General features: G+C 50.1%; 1 protein-coding gene across 2 annotated transcripts in view; it reads right to left on the bottom strand.

Moving 5' to 3' along the window:
- EIF4G3 (eukaryotic translation initiation factor 4 gamma 3) overlaps positions 1-26,233 on the bottom strand; it is a 134,919-nt gene that overhangs the window by 72,161 nt on the left and 36,525 nt on the right. For both annotated transcript variants that reach the window (XM_069741980.1, XM_069741979.1), the window contains exons 2-3: positions 15,393-15,471; positions 4,318-4,449 (exon numbers count right to left, since the gene is read on the bottom strand). In XM_069741980.1, coding sequence (XP_069598081.1) covers positions 4,318-4,449; positions 15,393-15,471 — 211 coding nt within the window. The remainder of the gene's footprint in view (positions 1-4,317; positions 4,450-15,392; positions 15,472-26,233) is intronic.

Genomic DNA, 26,233 nt, shown 5'->3' with positions numbered 1-26,233 from the left:
TTAACTTGTTAAAGTTTTATACTTTAATAGCAAAGAGTTCAATGCTTACAATAAGAAAAAGGTATAAAAATATGATAATAAAAAGAAATACAACTTATGCAAAACAGTGTCAAAATAAACAGGAGAAAACTTACAGAAATCATCTAACTGGTAGTTTGCTTTTTGCTCCCTGAGGAAGGGGGGGGTGAATGGAGTTGGTGGAACACATCAGCTTCTCAGGCTGTCCTCACATGTGAACACCATTCTCTGTCTGCAGCCTAAATTTATAGCTTTGGTCTGAGGTCAGGTTTCTAGACCGGCCCCTCAGGCCAATATCATAACTGCTGCCTGTTTGATTGGGCCACGGCCGCGCCCCAATGAATATATTATTTTCTCTTGTGAAAAGGTTCTCAGGGATACATTCCCTCAGGCCGCAATTAGCGTCTCCCCTCCAAGACCTAGAAGGTGCCAAAAGTTGCATTTCTTCTCGGACCCTAGCTAGACCCCCTGGTGAGATATGGAGACAGAATTTCTAACATATAACCCTAGACATATGTCCCTACACACATACAGATATATATATATATAATTTCACCACAACCTTTTATAAACACTGCCTAATCTTTTTATGGAGTAAACGTTATAATATGTACTAGCTTCGATACCTTGCTTTAAAACGTACCCTAAGTCTTCTGAAGTTGATTACGCTACTAAATTGGGTTGGCTCTGAACCCCTCTCTGTGAGAAATCTGAGCTGGTGGCAGCGAAATGTGTTCTGGGCTAGGTGGGTGCTGCTGGCAGTGACGGAAGAGGGTTTTATAAGCTATTGTGTGGCTGCGGACTGAGCATTTATAATTCCCTCGCTGCAGCGTGCCTGCTAGCAAGTCCACAGTGAAGCGGCCCGTCTGGCGACTAATTATCCCAGGTGTAGTTCCCTGATTGACCTGCGGGTAAGGGGGGCGCCGGAGAGCTGCAATCTCCGAAGCAGAACTGGAAAGTGGGATATACATAAATCCCTGCAGTTCATGATATTGTAGCAACAGTGGGATAACTAAAATAAGCCCCTGCCGTAAATTGATAGGTCAATAGCCTTGTTTGTGTTTTCATCACATTGGAGCAGTGGAGGGATAACTAATATAAGCCCCCCTGCACATGTGATAGCCGTGGGCAGGCCAAAGGTCACCCCGATCCATGACCTATTGGTGTCAGCACGGTGGGAATCGTGACACGCTCCTCTTGTCATATATATATATATATATATATATATATATATACACTGCACAGTACCGCTCCTCCTGTCCTGTATATATACACTGCACAGTACCTCTCCTCCTGTCCTGTACATATACACTGCACAGTACCGCTCCACCTGTATATATACACTGCACAGTACCGCTCCTCCTGTCCTATATATATACACTGCACAGTACCACTCCTCCTGTCCTGTATATATACACCGCACAGTACCTCTCCTCCTGTCCTGTATATATACACTGCACAGTACCGCTCCTCTTGTCCTATATATATATACACTGCACAGTACCGCTCCTCCTGTCATGTATATATACACTGCACAGTACCTCTTCTCCTGTCCTGTATATATACACTGCACAGTACCGCTCCTCCTGTCCTGTATATATACACTGCACAGTACCACTCCTCCTGTCCTGTATATATACACTGCACAGTACCACTCCTCCTGTCCTGTATATATACACTGCACAGTACCACTCCTCCTGTCCTGTATATATACACTGCACAGTACCACTCCTCCTGTCCTGTATATATACACTGCACAGTACCGCTCCTCCTGTCCTGTATATATACACTGCACAGTACCACTCCTCCTGTCCTGTATATATACACTGCACTGTATCGCTCCTCCTGTATATATACACTGCACAGTACCTCTCCTCCTGTCCTGTATATATACACTGCACAGTACCACTCCTCCTGTCCTGTATATATACACCGCACAGTACCGCTCCTCCTGTCCTGTATATATACACTGCACAGTACCACTCCTCCTGTCCTGTATATATACACTGCACAGTACCGCTCCTCCTGTCCTGTATATATACACTGCACAGTACCGCTCTACCTGTCCTATATATAAACACTGCACAGTACCACTCCTCCTGTCCTGTATATATACACCGCACAGTACCGCTCCTCCCGTCCTGTATATATACACTGCACAGTACCGCTCCTCCCGTCCTGTATATATACACTGCACAGTACCTCTCATCCTGTCCTGTATATATACACTGCACAGTACCACTCCTCCTGTCCTGTATATATACACTGTACAGTACCGCTCCTCCTGTCCTGTATATATACACTGCACAGTACCTCTCATCCTGTCCTGTATATATACACTGCACAGTACCACTCCTCCTGTCCTGTATATATACACTGTACAGTACCGCTCCTCCTGTCCTGTATATATACACTGCACAGTACCGCTCCTCCTGTCCTGTATATATACACTGCACAGTACCTCTCATCCTGTCCTGTATATATACACTGCACAGTACCACTCCTCCTGTCCTGTATATATACACTGTACAGTACCACTCCTCCTGTATATATACACTGCACAGTACCACTCCTCCTGTCCTGTATATATACACTGCACAGTACCGCTCCTCCTGTCCTGTATATATACACTGCACAGTACCGCTCCTCCTGTCCTGTATATATACACTGCACAGTACCTCTCATCCTGTCCTGTATATATACACTGCACAGTACCACTCCTCCTGTCCTGTATATATACACTGTACAGTACCGCTCCTCCTGTCCTGTATATATACACTGCACAGTACCACTCCTCCTGTCCTGTATATATACACCGCACAGTACCTCTCATCCTGTCCTGTATATATACACTGCACAGTACCACTCCTCCTGTATATATACACTGCACAGTACCTCTCCTCCTGTCCTGTATATATACACTGCACAGTACCTCTTCTCCAGTTCTGTATATATACACTGCACAGTACCACTCCTCCTGTCCTGTATATATACACTGCACAGTACCACTCCTCCTGTCCTGTATATATACACTGCACAGTACCTCTTCTCCAGTCCTGTATATATACACTGCACAGTACCACTCCTCCTGTCCTGTATATATACACCGCACAGTACCACTCCTCCTGTCCTGTATATATACAATGCACAGTACCGCTCCTCCTGTCCTGTATATATACACTGCACAGTACCACTCCTCCTGTATATATACACTGCACAGTACCTCTTCTCCAGTCCTGTATATATACACTGCACAGTACCACTCCTCCTGTCCTGTATATATACACTGCACAGTACCTCTCATCCTGTCCTGTATATATACACTGCACAGTACCACTCCTCCTGTCCTGTATATATACACTGCACAGTACCACTCCTCCTGTCCTGTATATATACACCGCACAGTACCTCTCATCCTGTCCTGTATATATACACTGCACAGTACCACTCCTCCTGTATATATACACTGCACAGTACCTCTTCTCCAGTCCTGTATATATACACTGCACAGTACCACTCCTCCTGTCCTGTATATATACACCGCACAGTACCACTCCTCCTGTCCTGTATATATACAATGCACAGTACCCCTCCTCCTGTCCTGTATATATACACCGCACAGTACCTCTCATCCTGTCCTGTATATATACACTGCACAGTACCACTCCTCCTGTATATATACACTGCACAGTACCTCTTCTCCAGTCCTGTATATATACACCGCACAGTACCACTCCTCCTGTCCTGTATATATACAATGCACAGTACCACTCCTCCTGTCCTGTATATATACAATGCACAGTACCGCTCCTCCTGTCCTGTATATATACACTGCACAGTACCACTCCTCCTGTCCTGTATATATACAATGCACAGTACCTCTCATCCTGTCCTGTATATATACACACTTGGAACATATAAACAAATGCACATAAAAGAACCAAGAATAATCAAAATCATGTTTTATTAACAAAATTATATTAAAAATACAAATATTATAATCCAAAACGAAAGGTAATTTGACAGTGAGAGGAACCACAGGTCAGAGGAAAGAAAGAGGTAAGTTCATGTTGCCTATTTATGATCCCATGAATACATTATATAGTGGGTGTTAGATCAGTGGGAATAAGAGATAAGGCAAGTGGTAGATAATACCAAGAAACCGTGAACAGATCTAATGGCTAAGAAGAACACAGATGTTAAGTCGTTCCTCCGACCTGCGCCACCACCTCCACGCGCGTTTCAGCTGGCATGCCTCCTTTATTTCCAGGTAATAGTGATACTCCCTCGCCCCCTTACCTGTGACAGTCCTGGAGAAGCAGCATGTCCCGGGGGGGTTGCGGCCAGGTTGGGGTGGCCCTTGGTTAGGTCATGTGTTGAATACGGGGACGGGGCTGGGGGTCCGGGCTGTCTTGCTACCTGCGCAGCAACCTGCAGAAAAAAAAACAAGTGACAGGGGTGACCCCGGGGCCACACAAATGGCAGCACCTCTTTGGTTACTCATCTGTGAGGGTTCAGAGGTGATACCCCAATAATCACAAGACTGAAGCTAAAGTCTTGCCCTTGTATGACGTTGGTTAGAAATAAGGAGACCCTCAGTAATAAAACGTTCAGCAATTCCTGAATATCAATGTATCTGCTTGTGGCAGTGAATGTAAACTTTCTTGGCCAACAATGGGCTCAGACTTCTTCAAGCTCACTGTCACGATAATGTATAAAACGGAGTAGGATTTTTCATTTTCTCTGTTATCACGCATGCTGTGGGCTCTGATCCCCCCTTCTGCCTGCTGATATGTGTGTGTGAATCCCAAACATCTCATTCCCTCCCACCAAAAGAATGTTTATGACTGCTAGCTGCAAGCCGATCTCCCTAAATTGCTCATTTCTCCCTCCTCCCATCTAGTACCAGCTAAAACTGGAATAGTCTCTCTCAAAAGACATGAGGTTCTTTGTTCTATTAAAGTGTGATATTGGGCCACTGATTTGGGCTAGGAAAATAAGGAGTATAAGGAATACATATTGCAAATTCCCATAGGTAAATCTGTCAATCACTGTAAGCGCTAGCAGTTAAACACGAGTACAACGTGCGGATTTCTCCTGAACTGTGTGGACCAACTAGTCCGAGTGCGGTATCATTAGAAAGCAAATTTTAATATAAGATGAATGATGGGTGTGATGTGACTCTGCCATGTTCTGAAGCCAAGATATAAGAAGTATAAGTATTGCTGGTACAATCTGTAACTTTGAAGAGAGGGGAGGGTGCAGGCAAACCAGCCCCTTTAGTGATGTCACAGCCTACCAGTATAAGTTACTGCCAGTGAGTCCAGCCTTCATTCTTGCCTGGGATTTGACTACAGAAAGACCCCCTGATGCATCGGGATATTTGGGCTCCGCCTACCAGCATGGCTAGCTGAAATGATCTATGCAAATGTGAGTTTTATCATTCTTTATTCCATTTTTTTTTATAATTGCTGTACACACTTTAAATTGTCTCATATTGTAAAATCTTGATATTCCCTTTATAAACACTGCCTAATCTTTTTATGGAGTAAAAGTTATAATATTTACTAGTTTCGCTCCCTTGCTCTAAAACGTACCCTAAGTCTTCTAAAGTTAATTACTCTATTAATTTGGGGTGGCTTGAACCCCCTCTCTGTGAGAAATCTGAGCTGGTGGCAGCAAAGTGTGTTCTGGGCTAGGTGGGTACCGCTGGCAGCGACGGAAAGGGGTTTTATAAGCTATTGCCTGGCTGCGGCCTGAGCATTTATTATTCCCTCGCTGCAGCGTGCCTGTTAGCCAGTCCACAGTGAAGCAGCCCATCCGGCGACTAATTATCCGAGGTGTAGTTCCCTGACTGACCTGAGGGTAAGGGGGGCGCCGGAGAGCTGCAAGTTCCAAAGCGGAACTGAAAAGCCGGATATACATAAATCCCTGCAGTTCGTGATATTCTAGCAGCAGTGGGATAACTAAAACAAGCCCCTGTTGTAAACTGATAGGTCAATAGCCTTGTTTGTGTTTTCATCACATTGTAGCAGTGAAGGGATAACTAAGATAAGCCCCCTGCACATGTGATAGCCGTGTGCTGGCCAAATGTCACTCCCGATCCATGACATATTATTGGCAGCACGGTGGGAATCATGACACTCACACAGCTGATCACTTGCTACAATGTATCGGAACAGGCCAGGGTTCACTGATACACTGTAACAAATCCTTAGCTGTGTCAGCAAGGCAAGGCCAGAAGAATCTCCAATAACAGCAAGTAGAGATCTGGAAAATGGTGGCATCTCAAACAAACAACTATTGTGGAGTCTATCACCAGGACAGTCACTGGTAAAAGGGCCCGGACCCCTGGGATCCTGCACTGCCGTTTAATGCTACACTTCTCCAGAGACCCCATAACTGGAGACAGAGCAGGGCAGAGGGTAATATCCGGGACACAGGAGACCCCATAACTGGAGACAGAGCAGGGCAGAGGGTAATATCCGGGACACAGGAGACCCCATAACTGGAGACAGAGCAGGGCAGAGGGTAATATCCGGGACACAGGAGACCCCATAACTGGAGACAGAGCAGGGCAGAGGGTAATATCCGGGACACAGGAGACCCCATAACTGGAGACAGAGCAGGGCAGAGGGTAATATCCGGGACACAGGAGACCCCATAACTGGAGACAAAGCAGGGCAGAGGGTAATATCCGGGACACAGGAGACCCCATAACTTGAGACAGAGCAGGGCAGAGGGTAATATCCGGGACACAGGAGACCCCATAACTGGAGACAGAGCAGGGCAGAGGGTAATATCCGGGACACAGGAGACCCCATAACTGGAGACAGAGCAGGGCAGAGGGTAATATCCGTGACACAGGAGACCCCATAACTTGAGACAGAGCAGGGCAGAGGGTAATATCCGGGACACAGGAGACCCCATAACTGGAGACAGAGCAGGGCAGAGGGTAATATCCGGGACACAGGAGACCCCATAACTGGAGACAAAGCAGGGCAGAGGGTAATATCCGGGACACAGGAGACCCCATAACTGGAGACAGAGCAGGGCAGAGGGTAATATCCGGGACACAGGAGACCCCATAACTGGAGACAGAGCAGGGCAGAGGGTAATATCCGGGACACAGGAGACCCCATAACTGGAGACAGAGCAGGGCAGAGGGTAATATCCGGGACACAGGAGACCCCATAACTGGAGACAGAGCAGGGCAGAGGGTAATATCCGGGACACAGGAGACCCCATAACTGGAGACAGAGCAGGGCAGAGGGTAATATCCGGGACACAGGAGACCCCATAACTGGAGACAAAGCAGGGCAGAGGGTAATATCCGTGACACAGGAGACCCCATAACTGGAGACAGAGCAGGGCAGAGGGTAATATCCGGGACACAGGAGACCCCATAACTGGAGACAGAGCAGGGCAGAGGGTAATATCCGGGACACAGGAGACCCCATAACTGGAGACAGAGCAGGGCAGAGGGTAATATCCGGGACACAGGAGACCCCATAACTGGAGACAGAGCAGGGCAGAGGGTAATATCCGGGACACAGGAGACCCCATAACTGGAGACAGAGCAGGGCAGAGGGTAATATCCGGGACACAGGAGACCCCATAACTGGAGACAGAGCAGGGCAGAGGGTAATATCCGTGACACAGGAGACCCCATAACTGGAGACAGAGCAGGGCAGAGGGTAATATCCGGGACACAGGAGACTCCATAACTGGAGACAAAGCAGGGCAGAGGGTAATATCCGCGACACAGGAGACCCCATAACTGGAGACAGAGCAGGGCAGAGGGTAATATCCGGGACACAGGAGACCCCATAACTGGAGACAGAGCAGGGCAGAGGGTAATATCCGGGACACAGGAGACCCCATAACTGGAGACAGAGCAGGGCAAAGGGTAATATCCGGGACACAGGAGACCCCATAACTGGAGACAGAGCAGGGCAGAGGGTAATATCCGGGACACAGGAGACCCCATAACTGGAGACAGAGCAGGGCAGAGGGTAATATCCGGGACACAGGTGACCCCATAACTGGAGACAGAGCAGGGCAGAGGGTAATATCCGGGACACAGGAGACCCCATAACTGGAGACAGAGCAGGGCAGAGGGTAATATCCGGGACACAGGAGACCCCATAACTGGAGACAGAGCAGGGCAGAGGGTAATATCCGGGACACAGGAGACCCCATAACTGGAGACAGAGCAGGGCAGAGGGTAATATCCGGGACACAGGAGACCCCATAACTGGAGACAGAGCAGGGCAGAGGGTAATATCCGGGACACAGGAGACCCCATAACTTGAGACAGAGCAGGGCAGAGGGTAATATCCGGGACACAGGAGACTCCATAACTGGAGACAGAGCAGGGCAGAGGGTAATATCCGGGACACAGGAGACCCCATAACTGGAGACAGAGCAGGGCAGAGGGTAATATCCGGGACACAGGAGACCCCATAACTGGAGACAGCAGGGCAGAGGGTAATATCCGGGACACAGGAGACCCCATAACTGGAGACAGAGCAGGGCAGAGGGTAATATCCGGGACACAGGAGACCCCATAACTGGAGACAGAGCAGGGCAGAGGGTAATATCCGGGACACAGGAGACCCCATAACTGGAGACAGAGCAGGGCAGAGGGTAATATCCGGGACACAGGAGACCCCATAACTGGAGACAAAGCAGGGCAGAGGGTAATATCCGGGACACAGGAGACCCCATAACTGGAGACAGAGCAGGGCAGAGGGTAATATCCGGGACACAGGAGACCCCATAACTTGAGACAGAGCAGGGCAGAGGGTAATATCCGGGACACAGGAGACCCCATAACTGGAGACAGAGCAGGGCAGAGGGTAATATCCGGGACACAGGAGACCCCATAACTGGAGACAAAGCAGGGCAGAGGGTAATATCCGGGACACAGGAGACCCCATAACTGGAGACAAAGCAGGGCAGAGGGTAATATCCGGGACACAGGAGACCCCATAACTTGAGACAGAGCAGGGCAGAGGGTAATATCCGGGACACAGGAGACCCCATAACTGGAGACAAAGCAGGGCAGAGGGTAATATCCGGGACACAGGAGACCCCATAACTTGAGACAGAGCAGGGCAGAGGGTAATATCCGGGACACAGGAGACCCCATAACTGGAGACAGAGCAGGGCAGAGGGTAATATCCGGGACACAGGAGACCCCATAACTGGAGACAAAGCAGGGCAGAGGGTAATATCCGGGACACAGGAGACCCCATAACTGGAGACAGAGCAGGGCAGAGGGTAATATCCGGGACACAGGAGACCCCATAACTGGAGACAGAGCAGGGCAGAGGGTAATATCCGGGACACAGGAGACCCCATAACTGGAGACAGAGCAGGGCAGAGGGTAATATCCGGGACACAGGAGACCCCATAACTGGAGACAGAGCAGGGCAGAGGGTAATATCCGTGACACAGGAGAACCCATAACTGGAGACAGAGCAGGGCAGAGGGTAATATCCGGGACACAGGAGACCCCATAACTGGAGACAGAGCAGGGCAGAGGGTAATATCCGGGACACAGGAGACCCCATAACTGGAGACAGAGCAGGGCAGAGGGTAATATCCGCGACACAGGAGACCCCATAACTGGAGACAGAGCAGGGCAGAGGGTAATATCCGGGACACAGGAGACCCCATAACTGGAGACAGAGCAGGGCAGAGGGTAATATCCGGGACACAGGAGACCCCATAACTGGAGACAGAGCAGGGCAGAGGGTAATATCCGGGACACAGGAGACCCCATAACTGGAGACAGAGCAGGGCAGAGGGTAATATCCGGGACACAGGAGACCCCATAACTGGAGACAGAGCAGGGCAGAGGGTAATATCCGGGACACAGGAGACCCCATAACTGGAGACAGAGCAGGGCAGAGGGTAATATCCGGGACACAGGAGACCCCATAACTGGAGACAGCAGGGCAGAGGGTAATATCCGTGACACAGGAGACCCCATAACTGGAGACAGAGCAGGGCAGAGGGTAATATCCGGGACACAGGAGACCCCATAACTTGAGACAGAGCAGGGCAGAGGGTAATATCCGGGACACAGGAGACCCCATAACTGGAGACAGAGCAGGGCAGAGGGTAATATCCGGGACACAGGAGACCCCATAACTGGAGACAAAGCAGGGCAGAGGGTAATATCCGGGACACAGGAGACCCCATAACTGGAGACAGAGCAGGGCAGAGGGTAATATCCGGGACACAGGAGACCCCATAACTGGAGACAAAGCAGGGCAGAGGGTAATATCCGGGACACAGGAGACCCCATAACTGGAGACAGAGCAGGGCAGAGGGTAATATCCGGGACACAGGAGACCCCATAACTGGAGACAGAGCAGGGCAGAGGGTAATATCCGGGACACAGGAGACCCCATAACTGGAGACAGAGCAGGGCAGAGGGTAATATCCGGGACACAGGAGACCCCATAACTGGAGACAGAGCAGGGCAGAGGGTAATATCCGGGACACAGGAGACCCCATAACTGGAGACAGAGCAGGGCAGAGGGTAATATCCGGGACACAGGAGACCCCATAACTGGAGACAGCAGGGCAGAGGGTAATATCCGGGACACAGGAGACCCCATAACTGGAGACAAAGCAGGGCAGAGGGTAATATCCGGGACACAGGAGACCCCATAACTGGAGACAGAGCAGGGCAGAGGGTAATATCCGGGACACAGGAGACCCCATAACTTGAGACAGAGCAGGGCAGAGGGTAATATCCGGGACACAGGAGACCCCATAACTGGAGACAGAGCAGGGCAGAGGGTAATATCCGGGACACAGGAGACCCCATAACTGGAGACAGAGCAGGGCAGAGGGTAATATCCGGGACACAGGAGACCCCATAACTTGAGACAGAGCAGGGCAGAGGGTAATATCCGCGACACAGGAGACCCCATAACTGGAGACAGAGCAGGGCAGAGGGTAATATCCGGGACACAGGAGACTCCATAACTGGAGACAGAGCAGGGCAGAGGGTAATATCCGGGACACAGGAGACCCCATAACTGGAGACAGAGCAGGGCAGAGGGTAATATCCGGGACACAGGAGACCCCATAACTGGAGACAGAGCAGGGCAGAGGGTAATATCCGGGACACAGGTGACCCCATAACTGGAGACAGAGCAGGGCAGAGGGTAATATCCGGGACACAGGAGACCCCATAACTGGAGACAGAGCAGGGCAGAGGGTAATATCCGGGACACAGGAGACCCCATAACTTGAGACAGAGCAGGGCAGAGGGTAATATCCGGGACACAGGAGACCCCATAACTTGAGACAGAGCAGGGCAGAGGGTAATATCCGGGACACAGGAGACCCCATAACTTGAGACAGAGCAGGGCAGAGGGTAATATCCGGGACACAGGAGACCCCATAACTGGAGACAGAGCAGGGCAGAGGGTAATATCCGGGACACAGGAGACCCCATAACTGGAGACAGAGCAGGGCAGAGGGTAATATCCGGGACACAGGAGACCCCATAACTGGAGACAGAGCAGGGCAGAGGGTAATATCCGGGACACAGGAGACCCCATAACTGGAGACAGAGCAGGGCAGAGGGTAATATCCGGGACACAGGAGACCCCATAACTGGAGACAGAGCAGGGCAGAGGGTAATATCCGGGACACAGGAGACCCCATAACTGGAGACAGCAGGGCAGAGGGTAATATCCGGGACACAGGAGACCCCATAACTGGAGACAGAGCAGGGCAGAGGGTAATATCCGGGACACAGGAGACCCCATAACTGGAGACAGAGCAGGGCAGAAGGTAATATCCGGGACACAGGAGACCCCATAACTGGAGACAGAGCAGGGCAGAGGGTAATATCCGGGACACAGGAGACCCCATAACTGGAGACAGAGCAGGGCAGAGGGTAATATCCGGGACACAGGAGACCCCATAACTGGAGACAGAGCAGGGCAGAGGGTAATATCCGGGACACAGGAGACCCCATAACTGGAGACAGAGCAGGGCAGAGGGTAATATCCGGGACACAGGAGACCCCATAACTGGAGACAGAGCAGGGCAGAGGGTAATATCCGGGACACAGGAGACCCCATAACTGGAGACAGAGCAGGGCAGAGGGTAATATCCGGGACACAGGAGACCCCATAACTGGAGACAGAGCAGGGCAGAGGGTAATATCCGGGACACAGGAGACCCCATAACTGGAGACAGAGCAGGGCAGAGGGTAATATCCGGGACACAGGAGACCCCATAACTGGAGACAGAGCAGGGCAGAGGGTAATATCCGGGACACAGGAGACTCCATAACTGGAGACAGAGCAGGGCAGAGGGTAATATCCGGGACACAGGAGACTCCATAACTGGAGACAGAGCAGGGCAGAGGGTAATATCCGGGACACAGGAGACCCCATAACTGGAGACAGAGCAGGGCAGAGGGTAATATCCGGGACACAGGAGACTCCATAACTGGAGACAGAGCAGGGCAGAGGGTAATATCCGGGACACAGGAGACCCCATAACTGGAGACAGAGCAGGGCAGAGGGTAATATCCGGGACACAGGAGACCCCATAACTGGAGACAGAGCAGGGCAGAGGGTAATATCCGGGACACAGGAGACCCCATAACTGGAGACAGAGCAGGGCAGAGGGTAATATCCGGGACACAGGAGACCCCATAACTGGAGACAGAGCAGGGCAGAGGGTAATATCCGGGACACAGGAGACCCCATAACTGGAGACAGAGCAGGGCAGAGGGTAATATCCGGGACACAGGAGACCCCATAACTGGAGACAGAGCAGGGCAGAGGGTAATATCCGGGACACAGGAGACCCCATAACTGGAGACAGAGCAGGGCAGAGGGTAATATCCGGGACACAGGAGACCCCATAACTTGAGACAGAGCAGGGCAGAGGGTAATATCCGGGACACAGGAGACCCCATAACTGGAGACAGACCAGGGCAGAGGGTAATATCCGGGACACAGGAGACCCCATAACTGGAGACAGCAGGGCAGAGGGTAATATCCGTGACACAGGAGACCCCATAACTGGAGACAGAGCAGGGCAGAGGGTAATATCCGGGACACAGGAGACCCCATAACTGGAGACAGAGCAGGGCAGAGGGTAATATCCGGGACACAGGAGACCCCATAACTGGAGACAGAGCAGGGCAGAGAGTAATATCCGGGACACAGGAGACCCCATAACTGGAGACAGAGCAGGGCAGAGGGTAATATCCGGGACACAGGAGACCCCATAACTTGAGACAGAGCAGGGCAGAGGGTAATATCCGGGACACAGGAGACCCCATAACTGGAGACAGAGCAGGGCAGAGGGTAATATCCGTGACACAGGAGACCCCATAACTGGAGACAGAGCAGGGCAGAGGGTAATATCCGCGACACAGGAGACCCCATAACTGGAGACAGAGCAGGGCAGAGGGTAATATCCGGGACACAGGAGACCCCATAACTGGAGACAGAGCAGGGCAGAGGGTAATATCCGGGACACAGGAGACCCCATAACTGGAGACAGAGCAGGGCAGAGGGTAATATCCGGGACACAGGAGACCCCATAACTGGAGACAGAGCAGGGCAGAGGGTAATATCCGGGACACAGGAGACCCCATAACTGGAGACAGAGCAGGGCAGAGGGTAATATCCGGGACACAGGAGACCCCATAACTGGAGACAGAGCAGGGCAGAGGGTAATATCCGGGACACAGGAGACCCCATAACTGGAGACAGAGCAGGGCAGAGGGTAATATCCGGGACACAGGAGACCCCATAACTGGAGACAGAGCAGGGCAGAGGGTAATATCCGGGACACAGGAGACCCCATAACTGGAGACAGAGCAGGGCAGAGGGTAATATCCGCGACACAGGAGACCCCATAACTGGAGACAGAGCAGGGCAGAGGGTAATATCCGGGACACAGGAGACCCCATAACTGGAGACAGAGCAGGGCAGAGGGTAATATCCGGGACACAGGAGACCCCATAACTGGAGACAGAGCAGGGCAGAGGGTAATATCCGGGACACAGGAGACCCCATAACTGGAGACAGCAGGGCAGAGGGTAATATCCGGGACACAGGAGACCCCATAACTGGAGACAGAGCAGGGCAGAGGGTAATATCCGGGACACAGGAGACCCCATAACTGGAGACAGCAGGGCAGAGGGTAATATCCGGGACACAGGAGACCCCATAACTGGAGACAGAGCAGGGCAGAGGGTAATATCCGGGACACAGGAGACCCCATAACTTGAGACAGAGCAGGGCAGAGGGTAATATCCGGGACACAGGAGACCCCATAACTGGAGACAGAGCAGGGCAGAGGGTAATATCCGCGACACAGGAGACCCCATAACTGGAGACAGAGCAGGGCAGAGGGTAATATCCGGGACACAGGAGACCCCATAACTGGAGACAGAGCAGGGCAGAGGGTAATATCCGGGACACAGGAGACCCCATAACTGGAGACAGAGCAGGGCAGAGGGTAATATCCGGGACACAGGAGACCCCATAACTGGAGACAGAGCAGGGCAGAGGGTAATATCCGGGACACAGGAGACCCCATAACTGGAGACAGAGCAGGGCAGAGGGTAATATCCGGGACACAGGAGACCCCATAACTGGAGACAGAGCAGGGCAGAGGGTAATATCCGGGACACAGGAGACCCCATAACTGGAGACAGAGCAGGGCAGAGGGTAATATCCGGGACACAGGAGACCCCATAACTTGAGACAGAGCAGGGCAGAGGGTAATATCCGGGACACAGGAGACCCCATAACTGGAGACAGAGCAGGGCAGAGGGTAATATCCGCGACACAGGAGACCCCATAACTGGAGACAGAGCAGGGCAGAGGGTAATATCCGGGACACAGGAGACCCCATAACTTGAGACAGAGCAGGGCAGAGGGTAATATCCGGGACACAGGAGACCCCATAACTGGAGACAGAGCAGGGCAGAGGGTAATATCCGGGACACAGGAGACCCCATAACTGGAGACAGAGCAGGGCAGAGGGTAATATCCGGGACACAGGAGACCCCATAACTGGAGACAGAGCAGGGCAGAGGGTAATATCCGGGACACAGGAGACCCCATAACTGGAGACAGAGCAGGGCAGAGGGTAATATCCGGGACACAGGAGACCCCATAACTGGAGACAGAGCAGGGCAGAGGGTAATATCCGGGACACAGGAGACCCCATAACTTGAGACAGAGCAGGGCAGAGGGTAATATCCGGGACACAGGAGACCCCATAACTGGAGACAGAGCAGGGCAGAGGGTAATATCCGCGACACAGGAGGCATTGGCCCAGGCTGCGCTCTCGGAGGATATACTTACTGTGCTGTACACGGCAGAGACTGCGGAGGGGGAGAAGATGCGATCATCCAGGCTCTGCGGCAGCGCTCCCCGAGAAAGGCTAAAAGCGGAGGTTAAGGAAACATTGCCCACTGCCAGCGCACAATGGGAGAGCCGGGTGCCAACCTCTGGATGGGCACAATGACGGCCTTGTCTGCCCGGGCTCCGCTCCTCACCATTCATATCACACCACTGGCAGCAATGCAAACGAGACCCTGTCCCAGGACGCCCACCACTGACAGGACCACCTTCTGCACCTTGTTTATGCCGCCGCAGAGAAGCTGCAGGGTTTCGGCCACAATGGCCACTACCAGCCCTCATGTAAGAGGACAAAGCAACCTGAGTGTTCATCCTCCTCACATGACAGGAGACCACCCAACTCATGATACGCCCATTGTACCGCCACTATGCTGTGAGCCCCCCGGGCATGCACACCATGGGCCCTGTCAGGAAGATGCATTTGATTCTCTATTATCACGCACACTGAGCTCTGCTACATCCATTAGAGTGGAGTACAGACACACGCTGTGGTCTTTCCGACCCCTTGCCTCCCAGCTTTCTCCCTGCTGACAATACAGCTGTAACGTGAAACTTCAGTGTGTGACTGTTCTCCCTCCCTCAAGAATGCGGGGGTTAGCAGAAAACTAGTTCTTTTGTTTGCAGCCATACGCTTTGTGTGAAAGTTATTCATGATGAATAATTTGACTCCAGGTGGTGACAGATATGAAAGTTACATATTTGGGTTGTGCAACAATAGGGCTACACACCAGTACGTTTTCTAAGCACAGCGCCTAGCAGAAACGGAGAAACGGATTACTACTTAACCGGGTCACCCAGCTACCCCATGTGTAGACTTAAATGGAAGCTAACCTCGTGAGAAGACAGACAATATGTTTGTCGACACTTTGTCGACATTTCCAGGGTATGCTAGGATGAATATGAGTTTTAATAAAGTTCAGAGCCTCCTTGGAAAGGGAGTCCATAGCTCCGTCCACTCAGTGATGTCACGACCAGGGGGTATCAGTGAGTGGGAGCTCATTTTTATCTAGTCTTTGTCCAGGGAACTAGCTGAGAAACACTCTAATGCATTGGGACATATGCTCCCCTCCACCCAGCTGCATGGTCAGCCATGCTATCAAAGGGCATAAGCAACTGTAAGTTTATTTTCACCTTTAATCCCTTTTATTTTTGTAATTGTCTGTACATACGATACTTGTCTCCTTTTAATAAACCAAAGAAGGGGCCTATTAAATACATAAGCTCTGCCATAAATATAAATAGAGAAACCCAAAGGAAAATGGACACTAGAGCAAGTAAAACTTCTTAAAGTTTATTACCAAATATTAAAACCAAAAACTAAATACATATTAATAAAGACAAAAACAATTAAAAAATGAGAGATGACATCAAAGTGCCATGTCAAGGCAAGAGGTATAGAAAAATAGCAGTAATATGCGCTAGTGAGCCAACCAGATTATGTATATATCTCAAACAGATTTAGTGCATACACTGTATTATAATTAATCTGAAGTGTAATCTTAGTGATAAAGGTTATATATGAAAATCATTGATTGGAACTACAACCAACCTGCTAATGGCATGGGATTATAATACAGTGTATGCACTTAATCTGTTTGAGATATATACATAATATGATTGGTTGGCTCACTATCACATATTACTGCTATTTTGTCTCCTTTTATAATATCTTTTTATACTTCTGTAAACACTGCCTACCTTTTGGAGTAAAATATATAAAATTACTAGCTTCATTTTTCTTTGCTCTATAACATACTGTAATTTCCTCTGAAGTAAATTATGCTACTAATTGGGTTGGCTCCTGACCCATTATCAATTCAGGAATAGGAGCTGGTGGCAGCGGAAGTGTCCTGAGCCTTTGGGAAAACTAGTAGCGATGGACGGCGTTGATAATTATTGTTCCCACCTGAGTGGGAGTAGTTATATCGCCCTCGATGCAGCGTGCCCATTATACAGTACATAGTAAGGCAGCCTTTCTAGCAAGTGGGAAGTGGGTTATAGATGAATCCCCTTCAGAAAAGAACCGGGGCAACCAAACAACCCCAGTTCATGACATACTGGTGGCATCGGTGGGATCATAGAGCATTAGTGATCGGGTTTGAGCAATCATTCCTCTCACTAAAAACTTACACGGTTCTTGCAAGGACCCCGATAACGAACTCAGTGTTTACTAGTCCTGAGACAATAGTGTGTATAGCGATTACCCCCCCCCTCTCCGTTTTTCTGTTATATCTTTTATTTTGCAACCATGGTTATGCTGGGAGAATCCTTTTATAAGAAGCAGACCAAAGGCACTCTTACTGTCTTGTGCATGACGAGGCAGATTGACTCTGCTGGCAAAAACAAAAGTCAACTGGTCACGGATCTGGTGCAATGGGAAGCTGCTCAAGACCGCTCTCAGAGCCCAGTGAACGCAGAAGCAAGTACCAGCACAGGTGGTGCTGCGGCCGAGGTCCAACCACTGAATGCCAGCCCTACTTGCAACATGGGCAGATTGTAGCAACTCCCTGACGACGACTGTGATGGACGTCTGAAGCTGATCAAGCAATACCAAGAGAAAGCGGAAAAGCGGGAGGCAGAGAGAGGCAAGCTCCAAGTGGAGCGGGAGTACCAGTTGGAGATAGCCCAACTCAAGGTGTAGAGGTCGTCCCAGTCCAGCCATAAGCCCAACAGCGCTCAGACCCCTAAACCTCGGCCAGAGCACTTTCCTGTGATGGAAAAGGACGGGGACTTGGACAATTTCCTACGGGCCTTTGAGAAGGTGTGCAGACAGTACCAGCTGCCAGAGAACCAATGGGCCCGATAACTGACCCCAGGGCTAAAAGGCAAAGCTCTGGAGGCGTTTGCTTCTCTCCCGCCAGACCAAGATGGTGACTATGGGGCCATCAAGCAGGTCCTGATAAAGTACCAGCTTACACCTGAGGTTTACCGTAGAAAGTTCCGGACCCTCCAACGTGACCCACACGACAGTTACAGTGATGTGGCGCATGGACTCGGGACCCACGTTGACCAGTGGACCCAAGGACTGTCAGTGACCACCTTTGAGCAGCTGCGAGACCTGATGATCAAAGACCAGTTCTTACATCTTTGCCCAGGTGAGGTGCGACAGTACGTGATAGACAGAGAACCCAAAGACGTGACGAAAGCAGCGCAGATTGCCGATGCCTATGAGGCCAACCGTAGATCAGAAGTGCGGAAGCCAGTCACCACCAGCTGGAGAGGGGGTAAGCCTGCAACCAAATTCAGTGACCCTGCCAGGCAACACAACAGATGCCCTGTCCCCGTTACCAACAGCATCAGACCTACCACCAACCTTTGCCAGTGGTTTTCCTGCAAATGGACTGGCCATATCAGAGCCAACTGTCCAGAGAAGCAGAAGAACCGCCCAGCCAAGGCCCAAGGGCCTAACGCAGCAGTTCTTTTGGTGGGTGGGGCAGTTGGGAGGGTGTGTGACAATGTGCAGCACGTCACTGTGGGGGGCCATGTTGCTAAAGGCCTCAAGGCCCCCGGGGCTGAACGCACCCTCATCCAACCCGAACTGGCGACCCCTGAAGAGATTATTCCGGGGAAAACCCTTACAGTCACCGGGATTGGGGGCATCTGCTGCCCCCTGCCAATAGCCCGGGTGTTTATAGATTGGGGTGGCGGGAGCGGGGTGAAGAAAGTGGGGCTGTCGGATAACTTTCCCACTGATGTTTTATTGGGGACTGATTTGGGGAGAATGCTTGCATATTATGTCCCTGATTCCCCTACCCAATCTAATGCTAAGGGTGATGCTAATGTGGATGAAAATGTTGGGGAATTGCATGCGTTACCAGATAATGCTTTATCTCATACTGATAATGATAAGGATGAAAATGTGCATGTTTTACCTGCTAACCATTTATTTCCTAAGGATGATGTGTCTACAGGTGCAGGAGTGCTCAGCCACGTCACTCTGCGTGGTGGGATGGCTGAGGAACCCCTAACAGGAGCAAGCGATGGTGCTCAGGGAAATGGGGAGATGCATGGGAACCATGAGGAAGGTGATGCCATGAAACTGACCAGTGCCACAGAGGAAGGTAACTGCCCCATAAGTAGCACTGCCCCTGCGATGTTGGGGGTGGATGGGGAGGTAGTACCCATAGCAGCGCCGGCTGATGGATCTGTGGAAATCCCTGGGGAGACAGCCTACGTAGCTGCTGTCACCCGCAGTCAGAGTGCCCGGAACGCAAATAACGTTCTGCCTTCTGGACTCTCCTCAGTCACAGGGGTGACTGAACCAGAGATGGACCGTAGGGTTCCCGTGGGGAAGGGACCAAGACGTCGCTTCTGGCTGCCCCTAGCCAGGAGTTTCAGGCCGCTCTGCACTCAGATGTGAGCCTGGAGAATTTGAGACACCTCGCTGAGACACCCACCTCCGTGACTGATAAGGAGAGGGTGTTCTGGGAACGAGGGAGGCTGTACCGGGAGACAGTACCCGGAAAATCGCAAAAGGAGTGGTTGAGGGAAAGACAGCTGGTCGTCCCGCACCAATTCCGGGGTGAGTTGTTGCGGATTGCCCATGAGGTCCCGCTCGCTGGACACTTGGGGATCAGCAAAACTAAGGCCCGGCTGTCTCAACACTTCTATTGGCCCAAGATGGGGACAGATGTGTCAAACTACTGCCGCTCCTGTATCACCTGTCAAAGGGTGGGGAAGTGTTGTGGATTCTGTTTTTGGGCTCCCTCTGGTGGTTACAGATGGTACTGGGTGACTTGTGTTCTCTGCGGTCTCTGGTGTCCACCTGTTCTATCAGGATATGGGAGTTTCCTATTTAACCTGGCTTTCTTGTCATTTCCTCGCCGGCGATCAATGTAATCAGTGTGTCTTGTTACCTCTGCTTTCCGCTTCTGTAATCATCAGGACAAGCTAAGTTTTTGATTTTCCTGTTCCACGTTTTGCTTTATTTTTGTTTTAGTCCAGCTTGCAGTTATGTGATTCCTTGTTGCTGGTTGCTCTAGTGGGCTGATATTACTCCTCATGTTCCATGAGTTGGCACATGAGTTCAGGTAATTTCAGGATGGTTTTTTGTAGGGTTTTTCGCTGACCGCGCAGTTCACTTTTGTATTCTCTGCTATCTAGTTTTAGCGGGCCTCATTTTGCTGAATCTGTTTTCATTACTACGTATGTGCTTTCCTCTCATTTCACCGTCATTACATGTGGGGGGCTGCTATTTCTGTGGGGTGTTTCTCTGGAGGCAAGAGAGGTCTTTGTTTCTTCTAATAGGGGAAGCTAGTCCTTCGGCTGGCGCGAGACGTCTAGAATCATCGTAGGCACGTTCCCCGGCTACTGCTAGTGTTGTGAATTAGGTTCAGGATCGCGGTCAGCTCAGTTTCCATCACCCTAGAGCTTGTTCTGTTTTTTGTGTGCTTGTCCTTTTGTGATCCCCTGCCATTGGGATCATGACAGTATCGCCGGCCAAAAAGTGGTAATCGTATTGGCTGAAGTAGGAGGAAAAGTAGTCTGAGGAAGGTTTTTTTTTTTTTTTTTTCCTTCCCTCAGAGTTTGCTGCCTGGCCTTAAAGGGAACCTGTCACCCCGTTTTTTGAGATTGAGCTATAAATACTGTTAAATAGGGCCTGCGCTGTGCGTTACTATAGCGTATGTAGTGTACCCTGATTCCCCATGTATGCTGAGAAATACATTACCAAAGTCGCCGTTTTCGCCTGTCAATCAGGCTGGTCTGGTCAGGTGGGCGTGTTCACAGCGCTCTTTTCTTCCCCAGCTTTCTGTTGGTGGCGTAGTGGTGTGCGCATGTCCAGAGTTCCGACTTCCCTGCGCCCACGTGAAGACACAGCACGCGATCTGCGCTGTAATCCCTTGCATCGGTGGGGGCGGCCATCTTCCTGGGGCCGCGCGTGCGCAGATGGAGTGCTCTGCTGCACGGGGCTTTAGGAAAATGGCCGCGGGATGCCGCGCGTGCGCATTAGAGATCGCGGCGGCCATTTTCCCAAAGCCGAGATGCAAACTCGGCTTTGGGAAAATGGCCGCCGCGATCTCTAATGCGCACGCGCGGCATCTCGCGGCCATTTTCCTGAAGCCCCGTGCAGCAGAGCACTCCATCTGCGCACGCGCGGCCCCAGGAAGATGGCCGCCCCCACCGATGCAAGGGATTACAGCGCAGATCGCGCGCTGTGTCTTCACGTGGGCGCAGGGAAGTCGGAACTCTGGACATGCGCACACCACTACGCCACCAACGGAAAGCTGGGGAAGAAAAGAGCGCTGTGAACACGCCCACCTGACCAGACCAGCCTGATTGACAGGCGAAAACGGCGACTTTGGTAATGTATTTCTCAGCATACATGGGGAATCAGGGTACACTACATACACTATAGTAACGCACAGCGCAGGCCCTATTTAACAGTATTTATAGCTCAATCTCAAAAAACGGGGTGACAGGTTCCCTTTAATTGCAGCCTGGCTGCGTCTTACCTCCTCTTAATCCTTGAATGGCTCTGACCTCAGCTGTTTATCATGGACGTCCAGAGTTTGGCTTCCAGCCTGAATAATCTTGCTGCTACGGTTCAAAATATACAAGATTTTGTTGTACATGCTCCTATGTCTGAACCTAGAATTCCTATCCCAGAGTTTTTTTCTGGAGATAGATCTAGTTTTTTGAATTTTAGGAACAATTGCAAGTTGTTTCTTTCTTTGAAATCTCGCTCCTCTGGAGACCCTGCTCAGCAAGTCAAAATTGTAATATCTTTCCTGCGGGGTGACCCTCAGAATTGGGCATTTGCATTGGCACCAGGGGATCCTGCGTTGCTCAATGTGGATTCGTTTTTTCTGGCATTGGGTTTGCTCTATGAGGAACCTAACCTAGAGATTCAGGCTGAAAAAGCTTTATTGGCTCTCTCTCAGGGGCAAGATGAAGCAGAAATATATTGTCAGAAATTTCGGAAATGGTCGGTGCTTACTCAGTGGAATGAGTGCGCTCTGGCTGCAAAATTCAGAGATGGCCTTTCTGAGGCCATTAAATATGTTATGGTGGGGTTCCCGGCGCCTACAGGTCTGAATGAGTCTATGACTATAGCTATTCAGATTGATCGGCGTTTACGGGAGCGCAAACCTGTGCACCATTTGGCGGTGTCTTCTGAACAGGCACCTGAGACAATGCAATGTGATAGAATTCAGTCCAGAAGTGAACGGCAAAACTATAGGCAGAAAAATGGGTTGTGTTTTTATTGTGGTGATTCAGCTCATGTTATATCAGCATGCTCTAAACGCACAAAAAAGGTTGATAAGTCTGTTGCCATTAGTACTTTACAGTCTAAGTTCATTCTGTCTGTGACTCTGATTTGTTCATTATCAGCCATTTCCGTCGATGCCTATGTGGATTCAGGCGCTGCTCTGAGTCTTATGGATTGGTCATTTGCAAACCGCTGTGGGTTTAGTCTGGAGCCTCTGGAAGTCCCTATTCCTTTGAAAGGAATTGACTCTACACCTTTGGCTATGAATAAACCTCAGTACTGGACACACGTGACCATGCGTATGACTCCCGTTCATCAGGAGGTGATTCGCTTCCTGGTACTGTATAATTTACATGATGTCTTAGTGCTTGGTCTGCCATGGTTACAAACTCATAACCCAGTCTTGGACTGGAAGGCGATGTCTGTGTTAAGCTGGGGATGTCAGGGGGTTCATGATGATGCACCTCCGATTTCTATCGCTTCATCTACTCCTTCTGAGGTTCCTGTATTTTTGTCTGATTATCGGGATGTTTTTGAGGAGCCTAAGCTCAATTCGCTTCCTCCTCACAGGGATTGCGATTGTGCTATAGATTTGATTCCTGGCAGTAAATTTCCTAAAGGTCGTTTGTTCAATCTGTCAGTGCCAGAGCATACTGCTATGCGGGATTATGTTAAGGAGTCCTTGGAAAAGGGACATATCCGTCCATCTTCATCTCCTTTGGGAGCAGGATTTTTTTTTTCGTGGCCAAAAAAGATGGTTCCTTGAGGCCTTGTATAGATTACCGTCTTTTGAATAAGATTACGGTCAAATATCAGTATCCTTTGCCATTGTTGACTGATTTGTTCGCTCGCATTAAGGGGGCTAAATGGTTCACTAAGATTGATCTTCGGGGTGCGTATAATCTTGTGCGGATTAAGCAGGGTGATGAGTGGAAAACCGCATTTAATACGCCTGAGGGCCATTTTGAGTATTTGGTGATGCCTTTTGGACTTTCTAATGCTCCTTCTGTCTTCCAGTCCTTTATGCACGATATTTTCCGTGAATATCTGGATAAATTTATGATTGTGTATTTGGATGATGTTTTGGTTTTTTCGGATGACTGGGAGTCCCATGTTCAGCAGGTCAGGAAGGTGTTTCAGGTCCTGCGGGCCAATTCTTTGTTTGTAAAAGGTTCAAAGTGTCTCTTTGGAGTCCAGAAGATTTCTTTTTTGGGGTATATTTTTTCCCCTTCTACTATTGAGATGGATCCCGTCAAGGTTCAAGCTATTTGTGACTGGACGCAGCCTACATCTCTTAAGAGTCTACAGAAGTTCTTAGGCTTTGCTAATTTTTATCGTCGTTTCATAACTAATTTTTCTAGTGTTCTTAAGCCTTTGACGGATCTGACTAAGAAGGGTGCTGATGTTGCTGATTGGTCTCCTGCGGCTGTGGAGGCCTTTCAGGAACTTAAGCGCCGGTTTTCTTCTGCTCCTGTGTTGCGTCAGCCAGATGTTTCGCTTCCTTTTCAGGTTGAGGTTGATGCTTCCGAGATTGGAGCGGGGGCGGTTTTGTCACAGAGAAGCTCCAATTGCTCGGTGATGAAGCCATGTGCGTTCTTTTCTAGAAAGTTTTCGCCCACTGAGCGGAATTATGATGTTGGTAATCGGGAGCTTTTGGCCATGAAGTGGGCATTTGAGGAGTGGCGTCATTGGCTTGAGGGTGCTAGACATCGTGTGGTGGTCTTGACTGATCACAAAAATCTGATTTACCTTGAGTCTGCCAAGCGTCTGAATCCTAGACAGGCTCGTTGGTCACTGTTTTTCTCCCGTTTCGATTTTGTGGTTTCATACCTGCCAGGTTCAAAGAATGTGAAGGCGGATGCTCTTTCTAGGAGTTTTGTGCCTGATTCCCCTGGAAATTCTGAGCCCACTGGTATCCTTAGGGATGGGGTGATTTTGTCGGCTGTCTTCCCAGACTTGCAACGTGCTTTGCAGGAGTTTCAGGCGGATAAACCTGATCGTTGTCCGCCTGAAAGACTGTTTGTTCCGGATAATTGGACCAGTAGAGTCATCTCCGAGGTCCATTCTTCTGCGTTGGCAGGTCATCCTGGAATATTTGGTACTAGAGACTTGGTGGCCAGGTCTTTTTGGTGGCCTTCCTTGTCGAGGGATGTGCGTTCTTTTGTGCAGTCTTGTGAAGTTTGCGCTCGGGCTAAGCCTTGCTGTTCTCGGGCCAGTGGATTGTTGTCACCTTTGCCTATCCCGAAGAGGCCTTGGACGCACATTTCCATGGACTTTATTTCGGATCTCCCTGTCTCTCAAAAAATGTCCGTCATCTTGGTTGTGTGTGACCGCTTTTCTAAGATGGTTCATCTGGTCCCCTTGCCTAAGTTACCTTCCTCCTCTGAGTTGGTCCCTCTGTTTTTTCAGAACGTGGTTCGTTTGCATGGGATTCCGGAGAACATTGTTTCTGACAGGGGATCCCAGTTTGTGTCTAGATTTTGGCGGACGTTCTGTGCTAAGATGGGCATTGATTTGTCCTTTTCGTCTGCATTCCATCCTCAGACGAATGGCCAGACGGAACGAACTAATCAGACCTTGGAAACTTATTTAAGGTGTTTTGTTTCTGCTGATCAAGATGACTGGGTTACCTTTTTGCCGCTTGCCGAATTTGCCCTTAATAATCGGGCTAGTTCTGCTACCTTGGTTTCTCCTTTCTTTTGTAATTCGGGGTTTCATCCTCGTTTTTCCTCTGGTCAGGTGGAGCCTTCTGATTGTCCTGGAGTGGACATGGTGGTGGATAGGTTGCATCAGATTTGGAGTCATGTGGTGGACAATTTGAAGTTGTCCCAGGAGAGGGCTCAGCAGTTTGCTAATCGCCGTCGCCGCGTGGGTCCTCGACTTCGTGTTGGGGACTTGGTGTGGTTGTCTTCTCGTTTTGTTCCTATGAAGGTCTCTTCTCCTAAGTTCAAGCCTCGGTTTATCGGTCCCTATAGGATCTTGGAAATTCTTAACCCTGTGTCGTTTCGTTTGGATCTCCCGGCATCGTTTGCTATTCATAATGTGTTCCATCGGTCGTTGTTGCGGAAGTATGAGGTACCTGTTGTTCCTTCGCTTGAGCCTCCTGCTCCGGTGCTGGTGGAGGGAGAATTGGAGTATGTTGTGGAGAAGATCTTGGATTCTCGTGTTTCCAGACGGAAACTTCAGTATTTGGTCAAGTGGAAGGGTTATGGTCAGGAGGATAATTCTTGGGTTGTTGCCTCTGATGTTCATGCTGCTGATTTGGTCCGTGCATTTCATAGGGCTCATCCTGGTCGCCCTGGTGGTTCTCGTGAGGGTTCGGTGACCCCTCCTCAAGGGGGGAGTACTGTTGTGGATTCTGTTTTTGGGCTCCCTCTGGTGGTTACAGATGGTACTAGGTGACTTGTGTTCTCTGCAGTCTCTGGTGTCCACCTGTTCTATCAGGATATGGGAGTTTCCTATTTAACCTGGCTTTCTTGTCATTTCCTCGCCGGCGATCAATGTAATCAGTGTGTCTTGTTACCTCTGCTTTCCGCTTCTGTAATCATCAGGACAAGCTAAGTTTTTGATTTTC

The sequence above is a fragment of the Ranitomeya imitator genome, chromosome 10 (assembly GCF_032444005.1).
Source record: "Ranitomeya imitator isolate aRanImi1 chromosome 10, aRanImi1.pri, whole genome shotgun sequence".
NCBI classification, from domain to species: domain Eukaryota; kingdom Metazoa; phylum Chordata; class Amphibia; order Anura; family Dendrobatidae; genus Ranitomeya; species Ranitomeya imitator.
The sequence above is the reverse complement of the archived record's forward strand: the minus strand, read 5'-3'. Positions and strand labels throughout refer to the sequence as shown.